Source organism: Suncus etruscus, chromosome 12, assembly GCF_024139225.1.
Source record: "Suncus etruscus isolate mSunEtr1 chromosome 12, mSunEtr1.pri.cur, whole genome shotgun sequence".
Classification (NCBI taxonomy): domain Eukaryota; kingdom Metazoa; phylum Chordata; class Mammalia; order Eulipotyphla; family Soricidae; genus Suncus; species Suncus etruscus.
The window spans coordinates 15,520,969-15,545,286 of NC_064859.1; the positions used below are offsets into that span (position 1 = coordinate 15,520,969).

Here is a 24,318-nt window from a genome sequence, read left to right on the forward strand (position 1 = left end):
CCTTAGAGAATCGCCAAGGTCAATGCAAATAGAAATTTTGGGTTATTTAATCTACGACTCAGGATTTCTAAGTATTGGGTCTTATTCACATGAGAAATCAAGTATGAATAAGAGAAGAAGAAAAAGAGTTGGCTAGAATAGTCTCATTCATCTATGGGTCTTAAGAAAAATAAAAGACATTATCTTAATAATGCTCAGAGACAATAAAGATGGGGGCTGGAAGGACTGACTCACTATATGAAGCACACTACAAAGAGTGGTGAATGCAGTTAGGGAAATAACTATACTACCAACTACCATGACAATGCTAATGAGTGAGAGATGTAGAATGCCTGTCTGGAATACAGGCAGGAGAGGGGAAGGAGGGAGATGGGAGACATTGGTGGTGGGAATGTTTCACTGGTGAAGGGGGGGTGTTCTTTTTATGACTAAAACCCAAATACAATCATTTTTATAATTACCAAGTTTAAATAAAGATATTATTAAAAAAATATGTTGGCTTCGACTTTTGAGCTGGGATGACTCATCTCCCAGGTGGGTGTTGACAGCCAGTTAAGAGGTGCTGGAAATCACTCCTAAAAGCACAGATGCAACTGCACAGCTCAGACATGGAGAATATGCCTGGATCTGAGACACCTCATGAGGGGAAAAGCCCAAATGAGTCCGAGAAGACATCGCTTAGGTTTCTTGTCTCTAAATTGACTGAAAATTTGCTAACACCTGCTTTCTCTTCTAGCAGCAAGATGGAAACCCCACTTTCCTCACTTTTTAATGCATATTTAGGTGCTGCATTTTTTTTAAGCAACCATGAAAAATACATGTTTTTGCCACGGAAAAGAGGTTTGAGTGTTCTATTATGAATTATGTTGATTAGTCTTTGCAGAAGTTACTCCTTGCCCGCTGGATCTGCCAATGTGCCTAGCAGCCAACCAACTATGACCAGCCATGCCTTCCCCTTGGACCGGACCGAGAGCACTTACTCTTGAGGTCTAGGTTTCTGGCTCCTGCGGTGATCTGGGTGGTAGTTTTCGTGTCGATCTTGACGGTGTGCAGATTGCTGGTGTCCCTGGAGATCATGACATTGTGCCACTGATTGTCATTGAGCGGTTTGTTTGAGCTTCCTTTGATGAGGTTAGCACCATTCCCCAAATCAAACACGTAATGCAAGTACCTAGGGGAATAAAAGGACAGAGGAAAGCCCATCACGTTTTGAATTGGAAATGCTCTGGAACTAAATATATTGCAAGCAGACTTTTAAATTGAGCTTTTGTTCGACCTTGCCAGTGCTCCGAGATTGATTCTGCCCAAGAATCAGTCCTGGCAATGCCTGAGCACTGTAGGTAGCGCTAACTTAGGATGGACCGCAGTTCGATCCCCAGCTTCCCTTATGGTCATCTAAGCCAGGAGCAATTTCTGAGCACTTAGCCAGGAGTAAATCCCTGAGCATCACTGGGTGTAGCCCAAATAAACAAACAAACAAACAAAAAATCAGAGAACTCTATGAGCTGGAAAGCTAAATAATAATTTTCACTACTCAGCACATTTTTCTCATGTCTCTGTGGTTTGCTCACATGCAGAGTTGGCAATTTTATCAGGATATTTCCCCCCCAGCTTTCAATCCTATTTTTGATGGTATGTACTTCCACGTGGGAAATATGTTTGCATCTTTGAAGATCCGTCTCCAATGTCTACATTGCATCCCTACTTGTTTTTAATTTCCCTAAAGACTTCTGAATATTTACAGAAAGTCACCTCAGGAAACTTGTGCCAGTGCTTCTTTTGCATTTAAGCTCACTCATCTCTCAAAACTAACTGGGTGTTTGCAAGTGTCTGGCTTGGGGCACATAGAGCATACAATATGCATGGGTGCTTAGAGTAGCCTGGAATACATTAGTGCCAGCCGAATAATTCCATTGTAAATATGCAGTGATATTCACTAAAAATAACAAATGAATAAACGAAATTTTTATCATAATTTCAAAGATATTTCATAATGATTTTTCTATATTCTTTAAGAAACCCTGATAAGGATTTAAACAAGACTTTCTGGAATACAGGGCATTGTAATATAATTTAATTAGTTATCTTAAGGACAAATTAGCCTACAAATTATAGAAACTTGCTGTAAAGTTACAATATACACAGTAAGGGATTAAAGGAGCACCCACATTGAAGTATAACTTCTTTATTTGAAAAGTGTGGGTGTGCATGTGGTATATATATATGCATAAAAATAGATATAAAATTTTACTAAATTTCACTAAAGCTTCACAAAATCCCTATTAACTTTGTAAGATAAGCAAATTATTTTACATAGTATGTTAATTGTGCCCAACTCCCATTATTGCTGATTGTATATTATTTTGGAAACTGAGGACGCATCTTAAACAGACATACACTCACCCTTTAACTAATTCAACTACAATAAAATCATTGCCATCCCCACTGTTGTACAGAATTAGTCCATCCAGAGATGTGGTCTTGAACTGGAAAAAAAGGTGCATAGAGGTGTAGGCTTGCAATGTAGCTAAGGCAACATAGCTGGATTTGGTCTTGAAGGTGACAGGGTCTGCTATGATGTTCCTGAAGCCAAATCTGGCATTGAGTTCACAATAATCAATGTCGCCATTTTTACACAAGTCAATGTATGCCATTCCATTGAACGTTAGACTCTGCAAGTGTCCAATAAAATTGGATGGAACAGAAGACAAATATCGGCGTTCTGTGATGATGCCAGTCTCGATATTATGAAACTCCAACCTTGTATGATCACCTGCCATTTGACCTAAAAGTGAAGGCAAGATTTCATCATTTTTAGTCATCTGAAAGGTACTTTCATCTTAAGACCTTCAGAATGTCACATTTTATGACGAAAAGATCAAAAAACTGTCCAAAACCACAGTCAAAACCACAGAACAATGAATTGCACGATACAATTTTCTTTGATCATATATGAATCTGGTGTCAAATGTTAATTTTAACCCAAATTATCCACAGTCAAAATTACTGACTTATAATGAAGAGAAGGAAGGAAGGATGGAAGGAAGAAAGAAAGAAGAAAAGGAAGAAAGGAAAGAAGAAAGAAAAGAAGGACAAAGGAAGGAAAGAAGCAAGAAAGGCAATGATAATTGATCTAAATCGTTCCAGTAAAAAGTGATCCAGTTTTATCATTGCATATTTTTATTTATAAAGATTGACTTTCAAGGAAACATTTGTAATTTTCTGTAACAAACAGAAATAATGAATAAATGCTATCGCATTTCATTAATGAACTAAAAGGCTGCATTTTTTGTAAAAAAAAAAATATATATATATGCAATTCCCCCTTCCCTTTACTTGTGAAGAATGATACCCATGGCCTTTCCAGAACTACTCTCCAAACCTATTTGGAGTTACCTGTTCTTCACTGACCCTGTGTCATTTTCTTGGCACACAGGTTGTGGGTGTCTAATTATATACACAGCAGCAGTTCCAGAATATCCACTTTTGAGATACCAGTAAAACCTTTGCAGAAAACAGCATCTTGTACAGATGCCCTAGAAAAATTCTTGTTCAGCCATATTCCTTTCTCAAGCCATATTTCCATTACCAATTCCCTTAGAATCAAATCTAGGTCCATTTTCCTTCAGAATGATAATTGCACTTTCTGTGCAAGTTTGAAAGCAAAAATCAATTAAGAGGTAGGCTTCATTTACACTTAAATAACAATAAAAATATAAAGTTGATTATTATGGCTAGTGATTGGTGCCCAGCATCTGGTTTCTCTCTAATTCAATTCTCATTTATTTTCCTCAGTAAACAACAAGGATCATTTAAATTGCAATCAAGATCTGCCAAGTGCCAGCTTCCCTACTGAATTTGACAGAACTGGAAAATTGATAAAGCTCACCTATCCCATCTACTATGATATTAATAAAATATTCATTTTAGTGAATCTCAGAATCAACCCCTGGAAAAAATTAGATGGAAGCTTTTCTTCAGGTATAATTAATTTGCTATATACCTATGGGGGCCCCTTTCAATGTGGGACCTTGAAAATTCAGCTTTCCCTGTGAAAGTTTCTGCTTTTTGCTAAACTGCTTAGTAGCTTCTGTACTCCCTTTGCCAGCTTGTGTGCCTATAGGAATGTGACCTTCAGATAAGAGTTGGAGACAAAGTCTGGACCAGGTGGCCGGAATGTCCTATGTGGATGTAAGATGGGAGAGATATATAGATAAAAGGGGACATTTACATCAATGTCTGTTACATGGAATCAGGCTGTCTGATTTTTGACATTAAGTGGGACCCAATGGAATAAAGGATGTATTCTTTAAAATGTGACTGGTGCCAATAGGAAAGTAACTAGGTGGGTCTAGCTTGATGCTGTACATCTATATAACCTGAAGGGAATTGTGACTCAAGGTATTTGACTGGAAGCCTGCTGTTAGATGGAAGTTTTAGACCCTTAGCTAGCTAAGCAAATAAAGCACTTCTGCATTTTGCATTCTGATGTCTTTGTCTGAGCTTACCTACCCCACCTCTCTTTCTCTCTCTCTTTCTCTCTCTCTCTCACTCACTCTCAAACTTGTGCCCAATACAATAAATGTGGCATATTTTCTTTTTTGTTATTTTATTTGAGACAATAAAATATTATATGACATTTTAAGGAAATGCTAATGAATAAAAATTGAAAAGTCATACATTTTTTGTTCTCAAGATAGTCTATATAGTTAATGGACTTTGAGTCATGTAAATTAATTATTGTAAAACTCTCTCCACTGGTCCAGGGCCATTTATTTTCACAGCTTTCTTAGGCCCTGCTTCTGGCAACAATTGTCCTTTCTGTCATCAACCTACTATCTTTTGAGTTATTAGTTTGATCTTGTCCTCCCATCTGCAAACAAATCTCCGCAAAAAAAAAATCATTATTTCTTGTTTTTCTTTATTCTTCCATATCCTTTCCTTTTCTAGTCTATATGATTACCCCCCCCCCCAAAGTCACCATTAAATGCTCAGAAATTCTGACTTATTGCATAATTTTTTCTCCTTCATGTCTTTCTGTTCAAGGACCTAAATATCAGTCTGGGGAATCTACCACTGTAGGAGCCAGTCAAATTCAACTTTAATCATTTTCTAACATAAAGCTCTAAAGATATCAGTACCACTGAATTAACAAGTTATATAGCAGGAAGAATCTGAATGCCTAAATATCCCTTGGAATTTGTTCTCTCCTTGAGTGACATTTTCCTATTATATTAAAATGTGAGTTTTGAACTCACTGACACCCCTAAGATATTTATCCAAGTCCACAACTTGCTCTAAAACTTTCTGAATTACTAAACTTGAAGAGTATGACAGCATTGTTGCATTTGGAGGGGAAAATACTTTGCAATCCAGAGAGCCATAAGGAATGAACTGTAGGTAGCATTTCAGATGGGGTACATCATTCTCAATGTTGCCCACACACTATGGGAAAATCTCACATTTTGGCCAAGGAGAAGAGAAAGCGAGTGGGAACATTTACCTGTCATAGCCTGTTGATCATCCACGGTTAGCTTCAAGCTCTTTCCTCGACGAACCACACGCACAGTGTGCCATTCATTATCATTGAGGTTATAGCCAGCAAAAAGAGTCTCTGGACCTTTGCCTGTAGAATATGCCAAACAGTCATTATGGACACTCAGAATGAGTCAAGAAAATGAACCTCACAGTGTGAGAGAAAAGACAAAGAAAGGGGGAAGCAAGAGAGTGGGAGCGAAAGAGAACAGAATAACAAGGGGGAAAAGAAAGAGTGGGAGAGAGAAAGAGAAATAGAGCTAAAGAAAGAGAGAAAAAGAGATTTGGCTGGACCCATTTTCAAGCCCATTAGAATCATAGCAAGCAAGAGCAATGGCAAGTTAACAAACATTCAGGTGTGAAATTGAAGAAAAATCTGGAACATTATATTTGGATCTAATACAAAAGAATGAACCTGTTGTCATAAATAGGCACAGTCAAGGCACATTAGGAAGTCTCCCACATTAATGCACTTCAAAAAAGAAAATTCTCCTCTTTTTAGTTACCAACTTGCATATTATTTATGTAATGGCTGACCTGACCATTTACATAATGAACCATTTTCAGTGAGTGGAAACTGGCAAAATAATTCCATGATGGAGCTGCTTACCACTTTTTATTCCTAAATCAAGTTTGTAATATTTTTCAGGTACCTTTTCCTCCTAAGTAAAAGGAAAATGAAGTCTAAAACAATCTGTGTAGGCTTCAGAAAGGGGAGAAATTAAATTAATAAGCAGTAAAGGATAGAGAGCCTTGAAAGTCAAGGGCAAACAAACTAACAGACAGAAAAACAGAAGTGTAATAACTGGAAACTATTGTGATAATTCTGTATCTACCTATGCAAAAGGAATGAAGAGTGAGCTAAAACCAACAGACAATTTCTAAATTGCTTTTGGTGGATATATTGAAATAGCAAAGGTTAGATAACATTCTTCTTACCTTTAAAAATCAAAGCAAGAAAAATGCTTTCAGTAAACCTCAGGGTATTTTTTATTAAAAACATTTCTATGTATCTGACATTAGTGATTATTTGAGGGGAAAAGAAGGTGAATTGTTTTATCTTTTTGTTTCGAGCCACATCCCCTGGTCCTCAAGGCTTATGTCAGGTTGACTCCCGAAGTACTCAGGACCATTTTTAGTGCTGGATATTGAAAGGGGTCATAGTGCCTTACTTTCTCTGAGCCCAAAATTAAAATTGATTTAAAGATATTTTATGACATATTGGCTTCCTTTTTAAAGGTCAAATGTCTCAGACATTTCCACTGATTTTGGGATTAGGTTTCAATTCACAATTTCTTTAACAAAATTCTCATAATCAAAAATTGTCGAAGGGTAAATATGGAGAATTATGCAAAGGGCTACAAAAAAAGAAGAATTTTATAAGGGGGGCACATAAAAGAAACAACAGATCACTTGTTTCTCTTATTAACCCAATATATACGGCCATTCCCAGCTTTCTCTCTTAGGATGTCACAGAAGATACCAGTGATATCTTCCTAGGTGGACCTTTCTATAGAACTTAAAATGAGCCTATGACATAAGCTAAATTTGCCAGAACCAACAACTTCACATCTTTAATTAGGACATTTAGCAAGATTGGAAAAACTCTTTATCTTGGGTCAGAGAGATAGTACAGCTAGTAGGGCACTTGCCTTGCATGTTTAAGTTCAATCCCCGACATCCCATATGATCCCCTGAGCACTACTAGGTTGGTTCCTGAGTACAGAATCAAGAGTAACCCCTGAACACTGCTGGTGTGCTCCCCAATAAATAAAAAGAAGAAATAATCTATTTCTTTAGAGAAATGAAGTTGCCCTTCTGGATACACAATTAAAATTTCTTCTAGGTAGAACATTTTGAGACAGAATGAGAGGAAGCAGTTTGGCAACTGGAAAAACACTTTCAGAACAAATGTTGAAAGTTCCAGCATCAAAGGGACTGTTTCTAGTTCCAGCAGCGAAGAAAGACCAGTTTAATAATTGCAGCGCTAGGGCAGCCCAGTGGTGGTAAGGGTCAGTTTTCGTTTTGATCTTTCAAAGAAGAATATATCATTTTTACCTCATCTTTATAGGGGATATCCTTTCTTCTCTCTTAGTAATGTGAACTTTTGAAATAATTTTATTCTTGTTCTCTTCTTTCAAAAGGATTTAGTCAAGGAAAGATGCATAAGGATGATATCATTATTATAAACCATTCTGGACTTGATAACACTGTAGCTATAATGTTTAATCTATGAAACAACTATTTCCATAACAACCGGCCCCAAATCCAATTAAAAATAACCCACTGGTACATAAATATCTCAGTGGGACAACCTTAAGCTCTTTTCTTGCATTATTAAAAATATGAAGAGATTTATTTTAGTAGACAAGGTTTTTAAAAATGCACTTAATATTCTCAGTTTCAAACAATGCTAGCCAAGCAAGAACACACACACACACACACACACACACACACAATAGTGCCAACTCAATAAAATAATTTTTCATCTAACACTTGATGGAGCTGTTTTTTAGGTGGGGATATTTCTGGGTTTTATAATTGTACTGGATATAAAGTATTAATAAAATATAAGCATAATAACATTTCCATTTTCCTCAATAGAGTTTAAGTTGATTGTGCTTTCATAATGTGCTCAGTGTCCTCAGGAATCAGCCACTAAGAAGATTTGGCAGTATGGACTCACGATTTGGGCATGAAACACAGCACAAAGTAGAGTCACAGGAAGGGAGGAAGGGAGAGAGACAGGTCAGTATTAAAATTTAGCACAAGTTCCTCTTTTATATCTACTATTCTACAAAAGCTTCATTTAACAAGAGAGATGCTTCAAAAGGCAGCTATTTTGGTCAGACTTGCTAATTAATTTGGACCTATATTGGATCTGTATGGGGAGATATGGAAGAGAGAAGGCAATGTCACCTCAAACTCTGCATCAATCATTTCACATATAGTCAGTCACTTCCTAGTGCCTCATGTCTATTTAATATGTACAATGAGAATTTTTGATCTAAGCAAAATTCTTCTATTGCTGACTTTAAAAGTCTCTCATTATTGGTAGAACTGGACTTACCCTCTAATATCTACTTTGTTATTAGATGAAAGAATAGTACATTTCACTAAATTTTTGGATCACACCCAGTGGTGTCCAAGGCTTACTACTGGCTGTACACTCAGGGATCATTTCCAGCGAGCTCAGGGGATGCTGGGGATCATCAACATGCAAGGCAAATGACTTATGAGGTTCTATATTTACCCCCAATTTCAAAATTTTTTTAGTGTATGAGATTTCCATTATTATTGTTATAATTATTGCTAATTTTATAATTTTAATTTTGCATAGGCAGGCAGATAGTAGAGAACTTCAAAGAGAATAAAATATTCTTAAATTTTCAAAAGACAAATAGGACAGTATTGATATATGGTAGAAAATGTGTTTTGTCACAGAATGGTCTCACTCATCTATGGGTTTTAAGAAAAATGAAAGACATTCTTGCAATAATAATTTTCAGACACAAAAGAGAAAAGAGCTGGAAGTTTCAGCTCACCTCAGGAAGCTCACCACAAAGAGTGATGAGTTTAGTTAGAGAAATAACTACATTTTGAACTGTCCTAATAATGAGAATGTATGAGGGAAATGGAGAGCCTGTTTAGAGTACAGGCGGGGGTCGGGTGGGGAGGAGGGAGACTTGGGACATTGGTGATGGGAATGTTGCACTGGTGATGGGTGGTGTTCTTTACATGACTGAAACCCAAACACAATCATGTATGTAATCAAGGTGTTTAAATAAAAAAAGTGTGATTAAAAAAAAAAGAAAATGTGTTTTGTAGTTACATTTTGTTGTATGAGAGGTTAGTATGCTTGTATTTGTGTGTATACCAGCAACACACATATGAGTAAGAAACTATTGCTAACTAATTTTAGAATTGTTTGCAAGTGCATTTTAAATGTTCATATTTGTACCAAATTATTTTAGTTACAACTGTATGTTCATATAGGCTTTCTCTCTGTGTGGATACATATATACATATATATGTTATAGAAATATTTACCACATATATAACATATATATAAATAAAGCATACATACAAACTTTATATCCTTTTTGGAAGAAAGAAGTCTTGAGTGTAAGTGTGAACTAGTTATAAATAATATAGATGAAACAGAAAGGAACAAAAGAGAATTGAAACAAGCTATGGAATCCAAGAAGGAAATGGATTCAAACATACTGATGATGTAAATTAGGTTTGCCTCTGGAGTTTTATGTCTAGATTTTACTTATAAAAACTAAAGTGATGCTTATGAAATTTTGATTTGCTCCAAAGCTGAAACTTATTATATTTCATTGAATTAGCTTCTACCTTCTATGTGTATATTTTAAAAACACTTATAAATGAAACATACATATTAGGCACTCTCTTTCTTAGTGAGATCATATTGGTTATGGGATCTTTTTTGCATTGCCTTTGGCATCAAGTTCAAATATTCTCTATCTTATAACTCTGAATCGCTCTTTGAGTGCTTAGTTTTTATATTTAAGCTATTGATTGTGAGGATTTTGATTGGTGTTTCTACAAAAAATAATAAAGCATTTGACATGTACATTTGACATGTAAGCATCAATCTAATCTTCCTTCTCAAAATGGCCCATCTCCTTTCTCTATGATTTTAGTAACAAAAGCATCTTTTCAATGAAAGCTGAAGCTAAAATACAAACTGGGTGAAAGTATATCCTAAAGTTTCCATAATTTTGTTATAATATTTTGGAAATATAGCACCCTTGTTTATATTAATTGGACATTTATATACCATGTACAAAATTTTATCTATTCCATATTCAACATGATCATTAAAGGTTTTTTAAAGATCACTTAAGAGAGTAATTAAATTAGAAATGACAGTAAATAGCAGCTTAAAGCTATAAAACTTGAAGATAAATGATTGAATTATTATATATTTTTATTTCAAAAATTCTATCATCTATACTCATTTGGGGTAAAGTGGCCAATGTGTTCTATTCATTTAGTTTAAAATTTTATGCCCAGCACTGATCTCAGCATTAGAATGTGCCCAAGTTAAATTTTCATGTAGCTTAGATTCTGATATAGGGCCCTCCTGGGTGCTACTGAAGGAAAATGGAATTGAAGTTAGTAGGTTTGTGTGTCTCTGGGAGACATTCTATTTGCTTCTTTAAAGAGCTAGATTTCCATTTGAATGCTGAGTGATATTTTTTTCTAAAAAAAAAAAAAAAAAAGACAATAATAGGCCATGTAAGTTTGGGAACTTCTGTCCTATCCGGTCAGGGGGCAAAATAAATTTTAAGTAAAAATCAAGATTGTAAATATTTTGGTTTTGTAAATGCAAAATACTAATGCAAATACCATACCTTGCTATTATAATGTAAAACTCTACATACTACTTTTAAACAAGTGGGTGGTTTTGTTGCAATAAAACATAATTAAAATATGGGGGGCCAATATACAAGTTAAAATATTTATAAATAGACTGCTTAAATATCACATCTGACAAAAGGCTACATTGAGTACCGAAGAGGTAAATAGTGAGAAAAGACTTAAGTGTTTCAAAAGTAGAATCCCTGGTCTTAGATTCAGCATTGTCATTCACCCAGCATCATCTGAACTGTGCACAGTTAAACCTTTGGACAGCTTCTGCTCTGAGGTTCATTAGTAGTAAGTCAAACACAACAAAAATGAAAACTAAGAGTTTTTCAAAGATTAAGTAGCATCACTCAACTAGGATGTCCTTCCACTTCTACAATCCTCATAGTTCTTGTTCTGCAAATGGGAAGTGCCTTAATTAAAAAGCTTGAGCGTGTCTGTCTGTCTGTCTGTCTATTTCTCTGCGAAGGTGTGTGTGTGTGTGTGTGTGTGTGTGTGTGTGTGTGTGTGTGTAAAATGAGATTTCTATCTATATCAACATTTGCAGGTTGATATGACATTTATTTGTCAGTGTTTTGAGATAGAGCCCTCTGGGAACAAGAAACTAGCCTTGCCTTAGTAACAATGATTGGAAGAGAGGAAGGATTTAGCATACACAGAAGCAAGAGTTACCTCAGCTTATTGGCTGAGTCTTGGCTACTGGCAACAGCCCTCCCTACTCTAAATAACAAGAGGACATATTTATCTACCTGCAATTAAAACCTCTCCAATCTGTTCTCTAAATTTTCCATGGTGCTTGATTGAATAAATACTTTATAAAAATAATTTGACCTCTCCTTTAAGAAAAATTAAAGCATATTCCCTCTCCAAATGTTACTTTTTTATCTGTTTTTTTTTTTTAAATCTTTTTTTTATCTGACTCTATTTTCAGATATTGGGCATGGACTTTTTTTGTGTTTCTTTCTCATATGTATAAGATAGAAAACATAATGATGAACTAAAATTAGACACATGTAAATGACATTTTAGAATGTTCTTTGCTAGTTGTTAATATTATGAGAAAACTGAATTATCTGCCAGTCACTACCAAATGACTTCAAAATGAAGTCAAGTGCAGGACAGTAAGCCCAGAACCTTCTAAGCAATAGAACTTGGGGTAAATGCACAAAATGCATATACTGTTAAAGCCAGGAATGACCAAGGGCAGAACAATGGGGCTTATTTATTTTTTATTGGCTATCTGGGTTCTTTCTAGATTCAAGCCTGGAGGCAGAATAGATATTTGTGCACGGAAGAGGCACAAGTTAGATCACTTTCTCCAAACAGTATGCATGTAATGACTTGCCTCTGGGAAGCTGTGTGAATGATGACAGGTAGCCAAGACATTGTGCCAATGATGACCCAATGATGGTGGATCAGTCATTCTTAATATCCAAAAGACTCAATGACCTATCGTTTCTTCCTGGCCTACAAATGGCCTTAATGCAGCAAATGAGACATATTTGAGAATTTTTCACATTGTCTCTATAAAGACTTTCTTTCAATACAATGAGACATTGACAGATTGTGAATGACCAAGTTTCTTGATGGTAAAATGTTAAAAATAGCCATCTCAATTAGAAAGCATTTTAAACTGATAATTGAAAGCTAGACATTGGGTTTGGAGATATTTTTCAAAGTTGAACACCATTAATAAGAGAAAAAAAATCCACAGGAGAGGTAATAAGAGAGCTGCACTGTGTTTCTTTTGATTACGCTGCTACTTTAATCTCTCATTTCTAAAATGGGTACTTTTTGGACCAAGTGCATTGTTTTAGACTCAAACTGTGAGCTTTTGTCTTAGTTCTACAAGTTACTAGCTCTGTGATCTCATACAAATGATCTATATTCTCTATACAAAATATTCTTAGCTGTAAAATAAACTAATATATGTCATAATATAAATAAATTTAGTGTACTTTAGTCAGTTTAAAAATCAATAGGATATGGAGATCCTCTATTAATGGCAATGATAGCAATAACTTTTATTATCACCATTATATTATCATCATGCTTGTCTTCTTGTCAAAGAGGAATTTCTTAAAATATGGAGAAAAAACATATCTAACATCTTGATGCTTTGAGCATTATACATGTTCACTGAATTTTGCTAAATAAATATATCTTGGTTTCTGTTTTTTTTTTTTTCAAAGATAGTAGATGAACTCTCTATCTCCTTTCCTCTGTCTCAGTCTCTGTGTCTTTGTCTCTCTCTGACTCTTTCTGTCTCTGTCTTCTCTCTCTGCCTCTGTCCTCTCTCTCTCTTTCTTCACCCGGGACTATCACATACAAGGGAAGAGCTCTACTACAAAGCCTTTTCCAGATATCTACTGTGAAATCTAATTCAATTATGTTTTAATGTCTATACTCATAAAGTTTTATATATATATATAAAGTTTCTTTCCATTGTTTTTTAATTTGGCAGCATGAGGACAGGGAAGTCACAGAATTAGAGAACTTGTATAACTCATTCCTTGAAAAGAAATATAATGATATTCAGTCTAGGAAAAGCATATGACCTAAGGTCAGTAAACAGTGACTTCCAAATTCAAAGAAAACAATCAACTTACTAATTGAGAGCTTCAAGCCTTAATGAGTATTTAATTGGATGGAAACATGGATTTCTTCTAGAAATGGATATGACCTTGCAGGACTCTGAAACACCTCTTTAAACCTCACAAACACTTCTGTTTGTTTCCTAACGCAAAAGAACCCTAATTAAATAATTATAAAATAAAAAATAGATAGATACATATATTATGTATATGGCTAAACATCATAGCTCTTAACAAATGAATAAACAAGGCTTAAATCCACAAGAAAATATCCCTAGACATTGACTGTACCCATTTATGACAGATCAGGATAAATAGCTCTGATGTGAATTTTCAATGTGAAAGACATATGATTATGAAATATAATTTACCTTTTTAAAGAATATAATTATATTTACAATACAGTAAAATGAACACAAATCTTAGAAATCAATAGCTACATGGATGGCTTAAATTTCTCTCTTTAAATCTAATCTATCTTTTCTGGCAAGTTTAAGACATTTAATAAAATAAACCTAAGACAAAGAAAGGAGACATTTGGACTGTGACTTTATTTTTAAGAAAGAAGACCATTTCCAAGAAATGCGAGTCACATATAAGGATAACTTATGGGGTGAAATTCAGTAATTGATGGTTAGTGTGATTTTTAAGTAAGCATATAAACTGAAAATGCATTCAAACTTGGTGTAATATAAAAATAATTATATTATCTCTACTGATACTATCAACTCCTCTACCAGGCCACTTAATCTAAATTAAAAAAGAAAAAGCAAGCAAGAGTTGAAAATTTGGAAATTTATAACTATGGAATTTGGCATTTTCATTAACAATGACATGAATTATAATCACATTCAATGCTTATTGAATTAAATATATCACTTCTATAAACATGCTACTGTCATAGTTTTAGAATTCCTTTATTTGGGGAAGAGTTTTTTTTTTCCCCTTGGGTTAATCACAGCAGTGCTCAGGGCTCACCAAATGTGGTGAATCAGATACAGTTCGATTGTGTGCAAGGCAAGTACCCCCTGGACTATTGCTCCAGACCCAGAATTTCTTTTTCTTTTTCTTCATGAGAATATTGAGAAGAATGTATGTTTATCTAACTAAAGAAACAATCAATTTATTTGTACATCTGATATTGTTCAAATTTTGTTAATGTTAAGCACATTTAAGTAACATTAAATGCAAGACTGAGTTTACAAAATTTGCTTTTAAATATTTTAAAGGTATCCTTATAAATACACTAAAAATTGGATAAAAGTAAGTTTCTATTTTTGTTAAGTTTATTTGCCCCTTTCCATGGAGAAATCATTATAATGCTTGAAAGTTTGTTTTTCAATATTTGCTGTATTGCATTTTGGCCTGTTTTTTTTTATTTTTTATAGATGCTTTATTTTTTATATAAAAAATCAAAAACATAAACAAAACCTTTCATCAGTGCAATATGCCCATCACCAATGTCCCAAGTGTCCCTCCTCCCCACTCCCCGACCTGTGCTCTAGACAGGCTTTCCACTTCCCCCATTCATTCACATTTTGTTATGATGGTTCTCTAACTGAACTCATCACTCTGTGGTGATCTTCATGTCATGAGCTGGACTTCCAGCTTTCCTCTCTTTTGTCTCTGAGAACTTTTGCAAAAATGAATAGTCTCACTCATCTATAGGTTTAAAAAAAATAAAAGACATTTTTGCACAACTGTTTTTTTTTTGTTTGTTTGTTTGGTTGGTTTTTGGGTCACACCTGGCAGTGCTCAGGGATTACTCCTGGCTCTACGCTCAGAAATCACTCCTGGCAGGCTCAGGGGACCATATAGGATGCCAGGATTTGAACCAGCAACATTCTGCATGCAAGGCAAACGCCTTACCTTCATGCTATCTCTCCGGCCCAGGCCTTATATTTATTTTAAAAAGCAGTATTCTAAGAAATATAACAATAAATATTTATTGCTACAAATGTTTAACTGCAGCATAGCATTTTAAGTTAACTAGGGATAAATGCCTTATGAAAATTTATGTTTCATGAAAAATTTAGAATTAAAGATAACTATTTCCAAGCAATAGTATGACTAAGTTGTTAATTTTTTGTTTTAATGTTTTAGTTACACATGGCGCTAAATGAATTATATACTCTTATCATTATTGGTTTATCAGGCTAACTTTGAGTCACTGGTGGGTGCAATGACTTTTTTTTCATGTTTATTTTAGTAATTTAGGAACAAATGATTATTCCTTTGTTAGAAACTGCTTTATGAGTTCGACTTCTCTAAGAGGACTGCCTCACCTTATTCTCCAGGAAGTGCTTTAAAAAGTACTCACAGAGCTATAGTTTGATTTTAGCAATTGAATCTTATGTCAGTTTAACTTGGTTTATTGCAAGAAATATTTGGCAGTTTCTTGGAGCTGGTCAATAAGCTGCTAGAAGTAGTTACATCCCTGCACTTATTACTGGTAGATCTTAAAGTGATGAAAACATGTTAGGCATTTAGTTGGCAGTTTACATTTAATAAGAACAACTTTTACAAACACACCGATAAGTATCTTGTTACCCCAATATGGTTTGTTTCTCAAGTAGTGTTTTTTTTTTTCTTTTTGTATTTTTGGGTCATACCCTGTAGGCACTTAGGAGTTACTCCTGGCTTTGTGCTCAGAAATCGCTCCTGGCTTGGGGGACCATATAAGATACCGGGGATTGAACCTATTTCTGTCCTGGGTCAGCCTCATGCAAGGCAAATGCCCTACTGCTTTGGTCCCTCAAGTAGTGTTTCTGCTCACCAATGATTCCTCAGTTTATATTTAACTGTTCTAACTCATCATGAATAAGGATAGAAACTAGTTTTGTCTTGTATTTTCTTCCCCATTTTGTCTTTTCAATTGGCTCAGTAGTCTGTGCTATATATATATATATATATATATATATATATATATATATATATATATATATATATCTTTCTGATAAAAAGAGTAATAGTAAATTAAAATTTAAAATAGAGTTTATGACCATTTTCTTGGCATTATGCTCACAAATATGTTGCTTTTGAACAAAATAACATGTTGCAAAAAATTTGCAATGACTGTTTTAAAAAACAGATAGTACAGTATGTACATATTAAATCTATAAATTACAAGGCATTATATGGCATAAATATATTTAATGTGTGTGCTGATATAGTAGGTAATTTGCATATTTTCTGTTTCCTCGAGTTCTCAAAAAATGAATATTAATTCCAGCTAGCAGAAAAGGTTCTTTAAGGGCCCAGAGAGATAGCACAGCGGCGTTTGCCTTGCAAGCAGCCAATCCAGGACCTAAGGTGGTTGGTTCGAATCCCGGTGTCCCATATGGTCCCCCGTGCCTGCCAGGAGCTATTTCTAAGCAGACTGCCAGGAGTAACCCCTGAGCGCCGCCGGGTGTGGCCCAAAACCCCCCCCCCCCAAAAAAAAGAAAGAAAAGGTTCTTTAAAAAGACACTAATTCTGGCTATTTTTAAAGTTGAAATTAGTAGAAAATTTACTCTCTCACAACATTTAAATTGCACATATCGTAGAACAAGTATAGGACATAATGTAGAATCTACTGACCTAACTCATGGGCTGATTTTAGTTGTCACATTTACTGCATAAGGATTGCATGCCTTTTTTGGGGGGTGTCACATCTGATGGCACTCAAGGGTTACTTCTGGTTCTGCTCTCAGAAATCACTCCTGGCAGGCACGGGGGACCATAGGGCATGCTGGGATTCGAACCACCCTTTCTCCTGGATTGATTGTGTGCAAGGAAATGCCCTACCACTGTACTATCTCTCCGGCCCCTCTTATGCCATTTTTTTAAAAATTGAGTTGCAACCTTAAAAACATCTAAATGAGGACCAGAGCGATAGCACAGTGGTAGAGCATTTGCTTTGCATGTGGTTGAACACCGGGGTGTGTTTCATATAGGTTCCCCCAAGCCAGAAGCGATTTCTGAGTGCATAGCCAGGAGTAATCCCTGAACATCACTGCATGTGGCCGCCCCCCCCAAAATATATATAAATGGTGGCAACAATTATTGATTAAATGGAGTGCATTTTATTAAAATATTTACACTTATTTTTAATTTCTAGATAAGAGGATAATATCAATATTATGTAGACTAAATTATTTTTTGGGGGGGGGGGTTTGGGCCACACCCGGTAACGCTCAGGGGTTAGTCCTGGCTATGTGCTCAGAAGTTGCTCCTGGCTTGGGGGACCATATGGGACACCGGGGGATCGAACCACAGTCCGTCCAAGGCTAGCGCAGGCAAGGCAGGCACCTTACCTTCAGCGCCACCGCCCGGCCCCTAGACTAAATTATTAATAAAAAAGAAGGAATTAGGGCTAGAGTGATCGCATAGCGGTGGGGCATTTTCCTTGCATGCAGCCAACCCAGAAGAGACCCAGGTTCAATCCGAGAAGCACATATGGTCCCCTAAGCCTGCCTGGGGCAATTTCTGAGTGCAGAGCCAGGAATAACCCCTGAATGTTGCTGAGTGGGGGCCAAAAACAACAACAAAACAACAACAAACAAACAAAAAAGAAGAAATTAAAAGTAATTCAAACCTATAGCAGGAGCTATAAACATTCCAAAGTTCTTTCCTCCAGAAATACTTTAGAAAAAAATTTTGCCACTGTAATCCTTGCCAATTTCCTAGCCGATAAACTACAACTAATATATACAGATTATTTCTTCACTGTTTATTTTCTGAAATGCTTTTTGTTTAATTGAGTAGTTTAAAAATTGAGAAGAAATGTACAAAATATTTGAAATTATGCATCTGCTACCAGCTGAGTTAGATTCAAGACACTGGTGATTTATTGTACTGCATAGTGAATTCTTGTGACTGTAGGAAAAAAGAAATCATATGCATTTGCCTAAAAGAAAAACAATTGACAAGGTTTAAAGTGCTGATTATGATATTTTTGAATAAAATTAAGAACTGAAAATTAGTAAACAGTTTCTGTTGTGATATATATTTTTCTAAACTAATATTACAATTATTTGGCATGGTATTTTAAATAATCAAACCTTAAAGCATACGATGGTATAAAGTTTACTTTAAATAAAAGTTCTTCAATAATTTTAGATTTCTTTTTTTAACTTAAGATATTAACTCTGTTAGCATAAATCATTAACAGAAACTTTTGCCTTTTTTAGCACAGAACTCCAATTACAGAATAATATTACATTTTTTATCTAATAATCGAAAGTTTAATTCTACAGCTTACAAATAAATAGGCTAAATGCAAAATACCCTTGTTAATAGGAAGGACTGCCTAATTAAATATTTTACTTTGAACTTCTGGATCAATGACAATGACAAAGGATGCTTATTTTTTGCCATACCTCACTGTGCTTTGGGCTGACTCCTGGCTCTGCACTCTGTGGTCACTTTTAGGAAACTTGAGGACCATATGGTGGAACCAGGATGGAACCCTGTTAGCTGAAGGCAAATCAAGGGCCCTTCCTACTGTACTATCTTTCTGACCCTCATTATTTTAAAAGAAAAAGTGATCCTCAAAGTTAAAAATGTTGCAGATACTTAAAAGACAAATATCTTTAAAAACTGCAAAAATGAAACTTCTTGCTAACAGACTGCAGTCTCTTAATTTGCTAATATTTGATCATAAAAAAGAAAATTTTCCTTTCACAGAAATGGTTGGAATATACAATTTAGAATGTTCCTAAGAAACATTATAGGTTTTTAAAAATAGATTCTACCTAGATAGATCTCTGTTACAGGGAAAATTTGAATGATTGATATATGAAATGTATCCATTTTATATTACTTGGAACACAGCCTATTGTACTATCAATCAATCATGCTTTGGTGAATAAATTTATAATTGATGCTAATTTCAAAGTAATAAATTTTTAATATGCACAAATGATTAATCTTTGAAAGTATTTGAGCATTTTCTTTATATAACCGGCAACTCACTTGTTCCATCAAAGAGAATTTAGGGTGGAATGGATGTAACATAAGATCACTTGTGGAAGGTCTTGGGCAACTTGGCAGTGGGGAGATCCTGAAAGCTATGCATATTAAAACCTGTGCTACCATTATTATAGACATACAACACAAACTATAGTAATAAATTTGAGGTGGAAGGATTGGGCTACATCCTACAGTGCTGAAGGCTTACTTCTGGTTTGTGTACAGGATTATTCCTAAATGTGCTCAGGGGACATTTTGTGTAGGTAGTATATAACTGGAGGTGGCTGCATGTTAACCTAGGGCCTGAACTCCTGTACCACCTCTCTAAGCCCATTAATTAAGGTAAAAAATAATTTTTGGAGGGGTTAAAGTAGGATGGTGAGAGTCTTCAAACATTGGTGGTGAGAGAGCTGGTGGGGGTGTGTGATAAGCTGGAGAACTATGTATCTGACACACTTCTTAGGTTCCACCCAGCTGTGCTTAGAGACTACTTCTGGTGGTACTTTACAGTCCAGAAGATCATAATAGTGTCTGCAGTGTGTGAGACAAATGCTCTATCCATTGTACTATCTCTCTGGCCCTGAAACACTTACAGTTTTAAACAATATTTAAAATCATGGTAACTAAATACAAATCAGAAAGACAAAGAGAAAAACTTGAATCTCAGTTCTCACATGAATGGTTTTATGTGAGATTCATCCAAATAATATAGTCATTTAATTATGCAAGGAAAATGCACGTTGTAAAAAATAATTCACATAAATTTAAATTGAAATGAGTTTCCTTATATTTGATCCTAAATTTTGCTGATTTTCTAGAGACTCATTTTCAAATACTAATTTCCTTTGTCTCATGTAGATGTTGTGTTACTGATCCTACCCTAATCAATTATTGTACCCCACCTTAGGGTGTGACTGGTGATAATACATTGAATTATTTCTTACTTGGTATTTTGCTCCCACCTCCGGGTGGCACCTGATTCTTATCAATAGAAGCAAGGGTCTGAGGAAGGCTGGGGCTTATTCTTCGGTCTTCTTTCACTGAGCTTCACTCCATCTTAGGAGCAGAAAGCTTTTGTGGTTTGAATTTCTTGCTTGAGCACTGGATTTCCTGGATCCATTCTTGTACCTTTTCACTTTGTGAATTATTTTCTGCGGATCTCTAGACCTGGAACTCTGATCTAATTGGACAGGGGAATGGAAACTGCCTTTCCTGTCTGGAAGGTCATTGGAAATCAAACCTTAACCAATCTCCTAGAGAACGTGACACCAGTAGCTACTGGTTTTCTATCATAAACCTGCAATCCTTATATTTTGTATGTAATTCCTCTTACCTGTTATCTTTTCTAAATATTTTTCTTTTTTTATTAACAAAAATCATCATATGGTTAATATATTCGATCATAGTACATTTATTTCCAGGTCTTAAAGTTTTGAAAAAATAATAAAATGGAAGAGAAGAAAAGAAAAGAAAGGAGAAAGGCAGAAAAAATTAAAAAGTATAGTAGCAAGCACATTGTAAAATTATTGTATCTCCAATCAAGTTAGGAATATATAAAATTCTAGAAGGGTTAGTAACCTCTTGTTTGTTGTTTTTTCTGTTAAATTGGGTGTTCGTCCCAGAAACAGTAGAGATTAGGGCTGGAAGGACCAGCCAATTATATGAAGCTTATCATAAAGAGTGATGAGTTCAGTTAGAGAAATAAATATACTGACAACTATCCTGACAATGGCAATGAGTGAGAGAAGTAGAATGCCTGTCTCAAAAACAGGCAGGAGTGGGAGGAAAAAGATGGAGGCAATGGTGGTGGGAAAGTTGCACTGGTGAAAGGGAGTGTTATTTTTATGACTGAAACCCAACTACAAACATGTTTGTAATCATGATGCTTAAATAAAGATATTATTTAAAAAATAATATCTTAACTATGAAAAATATAAATAAAATAAAAATAAATTGGTTGTTCCTATTGGGATGACAGCATCAAGCAAATGAAGCTATCCAGAAACTCAAAGCAAAATTACTGAAACTGTTACTTGTATGGGAATATATTCAGTTGTCAGGCCTCCTGGAAGAAGAAAGATACAGGGGGAGGATACCTGTACTTGCTCCAAAAATTACTAGTAATATAGGTCCCAAAGCTAGTGTGGTCAGATTGGTGTCACCTAAGGGAATCATAGAAGGTTAGTGATGAGGCAGTGCCCTCTCACCTATTTTCAAAGAATAAAGCACTGTTTTCTTTTTCATTCTTCCAAACAAATTTTAAGCTAAAGAAAAAAATGGTAACTAAAGACAAAGCTGCTAATGTCAGTATTTCTGTATTAATAACCTTTAAGAAATTCTTTCTCTAGGGGGATGTACTGTATTCATCGCCAGGAATGAGATCAGGGATGAAGGATTGCATGCAACTACATGGTTGCCATTGAGGGGAGATACAACCCAAAAGCCTCTAGAACACCAGGCACCAGGCAGCTACTCAGAACTAAATATTTGCCTCATGTTAACAAAACTTGGCTGGGGTAAATTCCTCATGTTTTTTTCAGGAATTGCTAAGCGGCAGTGTGATCAAAGCAATCTAATATGGCTTAAGTGCCATTGGTTGACATTTTGCACCCTGTTATTGCTTTTTATTTGTGTCTGCATAAAAATGGCCATACCTAATATCCAGTCAATCTTTTCATTCTGATAATAAAGTGATGATACAAAGGTGATTTTATCCACTCCAGCCTCCAGTCAACGATGTTTTCCAGGATTACATTAAATGTATTAGGTAAAAGAAAAAAATGGGATTATTTACAGTCCCAGTATAAAATTGAAGTTTTCAGAAAAGAATTATAAGGAAACAGAACCTAAGGGTTAGGGTAAATTGTGGAGAATTCATGGGCTTCAAGTTTGCAATTGACTTTAGCCTGGTAGTTCCAACTAGGTGTTGTGAAAACCATTCAGCTACAGGTGCAAGTCAAAAGAAGGCATATTCAAATGTGTCATGCACGGGAAGCCTCTCCATACTCTACCAAAAATGCCATTCTAGAAAATTCCACAGCATAAGAGAGATAACCCAGATAGTCAACACTTCACACAATCACTTCATGCTGTAACTACAAAAGTAAGACTCAGTCTATTGCTGTCTATCTTAATAATAGTCCTTCTGTAAAGGTGTCTACACTCTTTATTTTCAATTATGGAAATAAATGATTTTATCATAATGCTACGACTTTGAAATATTCAACTATATTTTCTGTTGGGGAGAAGTTTTTTCATTCAAATCTGATAGCTTTTTGTGACTTCCATATGAACTTCTTTTATGATGGGAGACTGTCCTTTTCAATATTGGAGTAGACAAGGAAAAGGATAGTAATGTGACGATATAACTGTTCCTTTTCCTGGATTGAGGTCAGAAATCTTTATATTCATATTCAGATCTATTTTTGCAATGATATGTGAATACAGCCCTCCAAGAATTTGTCTGGAATTGTTTGCAGAGATATTCTGTTCATAATCTGAAGTTCAAAACAAAACTTTGGATACTGATATGATCACTATGCAGAAGACATGTATGTGTGTGAGTGTGTGAGCGTTTGTGTGTGTGTGTGTGTGTGTGTGTGTGTTAAGGCCCCCTCAGCACACATAAAAATAAGCTTTTGATTTTTCAGTAAAAAGAGGCTCTCTTCTTCCTTTTCAAGATTCTTGACAGCTCTTCTGACTTCGGGGGGGAGGATGTTGGCAACAAAGCATCTGACAAAGAATCAAAGAGATAATCCTTGAATTCAAACGTGCCCTATCTCAAAGGAAACTTGAACAAAAGGCCATTCCCTGGCCTGTCGGTGGAAATTTCTGCTGCTGCATCTCAACTACTGGCACAAGAAAAAGTGAAAAGGCATCTCCTTTGTCATCTCTCATGGTGTGCCACAGGTCTGAATGCATGAGTTCTCACCTTTCTCCCTCCTCCCTCACTCCCTATTCTTTAGTAATAAAGATAGGCAAGCCTTATGTTGTGTGTTTTCTCTACATTTGCTCTAAACCTCAACAGGGAGCTTTGGGGGTAGAGGGTAGGTAGAAGGAACAAGAAAGTGAGTAACTTATTGGCAATTCTAGGTAAGTATTAAAAAAGTTTGGAAAGGTTGCATTCAAAATAACTTCTGTTTTAATATTAAATCCTCAATGTGAATTGTCTTTTGAATATAGTTCATATATTTATCACGGATATTTTAAAATATTTATTGAGGAATTTTATAATCTCACAACAGGATGGTGAAATTGTTAGAAATGGTGATACAAAGCTGTGATTTAATAAAAGAGTAAATTCATCAAGTTTTACTGGGGAATAATATCATAAGTTAATCTTCTTTTAAAGCTCAAAACAAGGCCTGGAGAGATAACAGAGAGATAGCACAGAAGTGGGGTATTTGATTTGCCCATGGCCAATACAGCACAGAAGATGGTTCAAAACCTAGCATCCCATATGTTCCCCCGTGCCTGCCAGGAGTGATTTCTGAACACAGAGTCTGGAGTAACCCCTGAGAGCCACTGGATGTGACCCAAAAACCAAAAATAAATAAATAAATAAAGCTCAAGACATACCAAGATTCAGCTAAAAGTATATATATATATATATATACACATATATGTATATAAAGTATATATACTGTATTATACAGTATATAAAAGTTTGTAATCAAAATTTTCTCTAGGTAGAAATATCAATGAGATATATTCATTATACAGTATATAAAATTTTGTATACAAAATTTACTCTAGGTAGAAATCTCAATGAGATATATTTGTATTATTTGATATGTGAAAAATTTCCTTTTCTCATGATTGATAATAAAAAAACATGTAT

At 35.2% G+C, this 24,318-nt stretch overlaps 1 protein-coding gene across 21 annotated transcripts in view; it reads right to left on the reverse strand.

Moving 5' to 3' along the window:
* Nucleotides 1-24,318, reverse strand: part of NRXN1 (neurexin 1) — a 1,163,035-nt gene that overhangs the window by 614,008 nt on the left and 524,709 nt on the right. For all 21 annotated transcript variants that reach the window (XM_049784303.1, XM_049784319.1, XM_049784318.1 and 18 more), the window contains 3 exons: nucleotides 5,504-5,626; nucleotides 2,404-2,785; nucleotides 981-1,171 (listed from right to left, as the gene is read on the reverse strand). In XM_049784303.1, coding sequence (XP_049640260.1) covers nucleotides 981-1,171; nucleotides 2,404-2,785; nucleotides 5,504-5,626 — 696 coding nt within the window. The remainder of the gene's footprint in view (nucleotides 1-980; nucleotides 1,172-2,403; nucleotides 2,786-5,503; nucleotides 5,627-24,318) is intronic.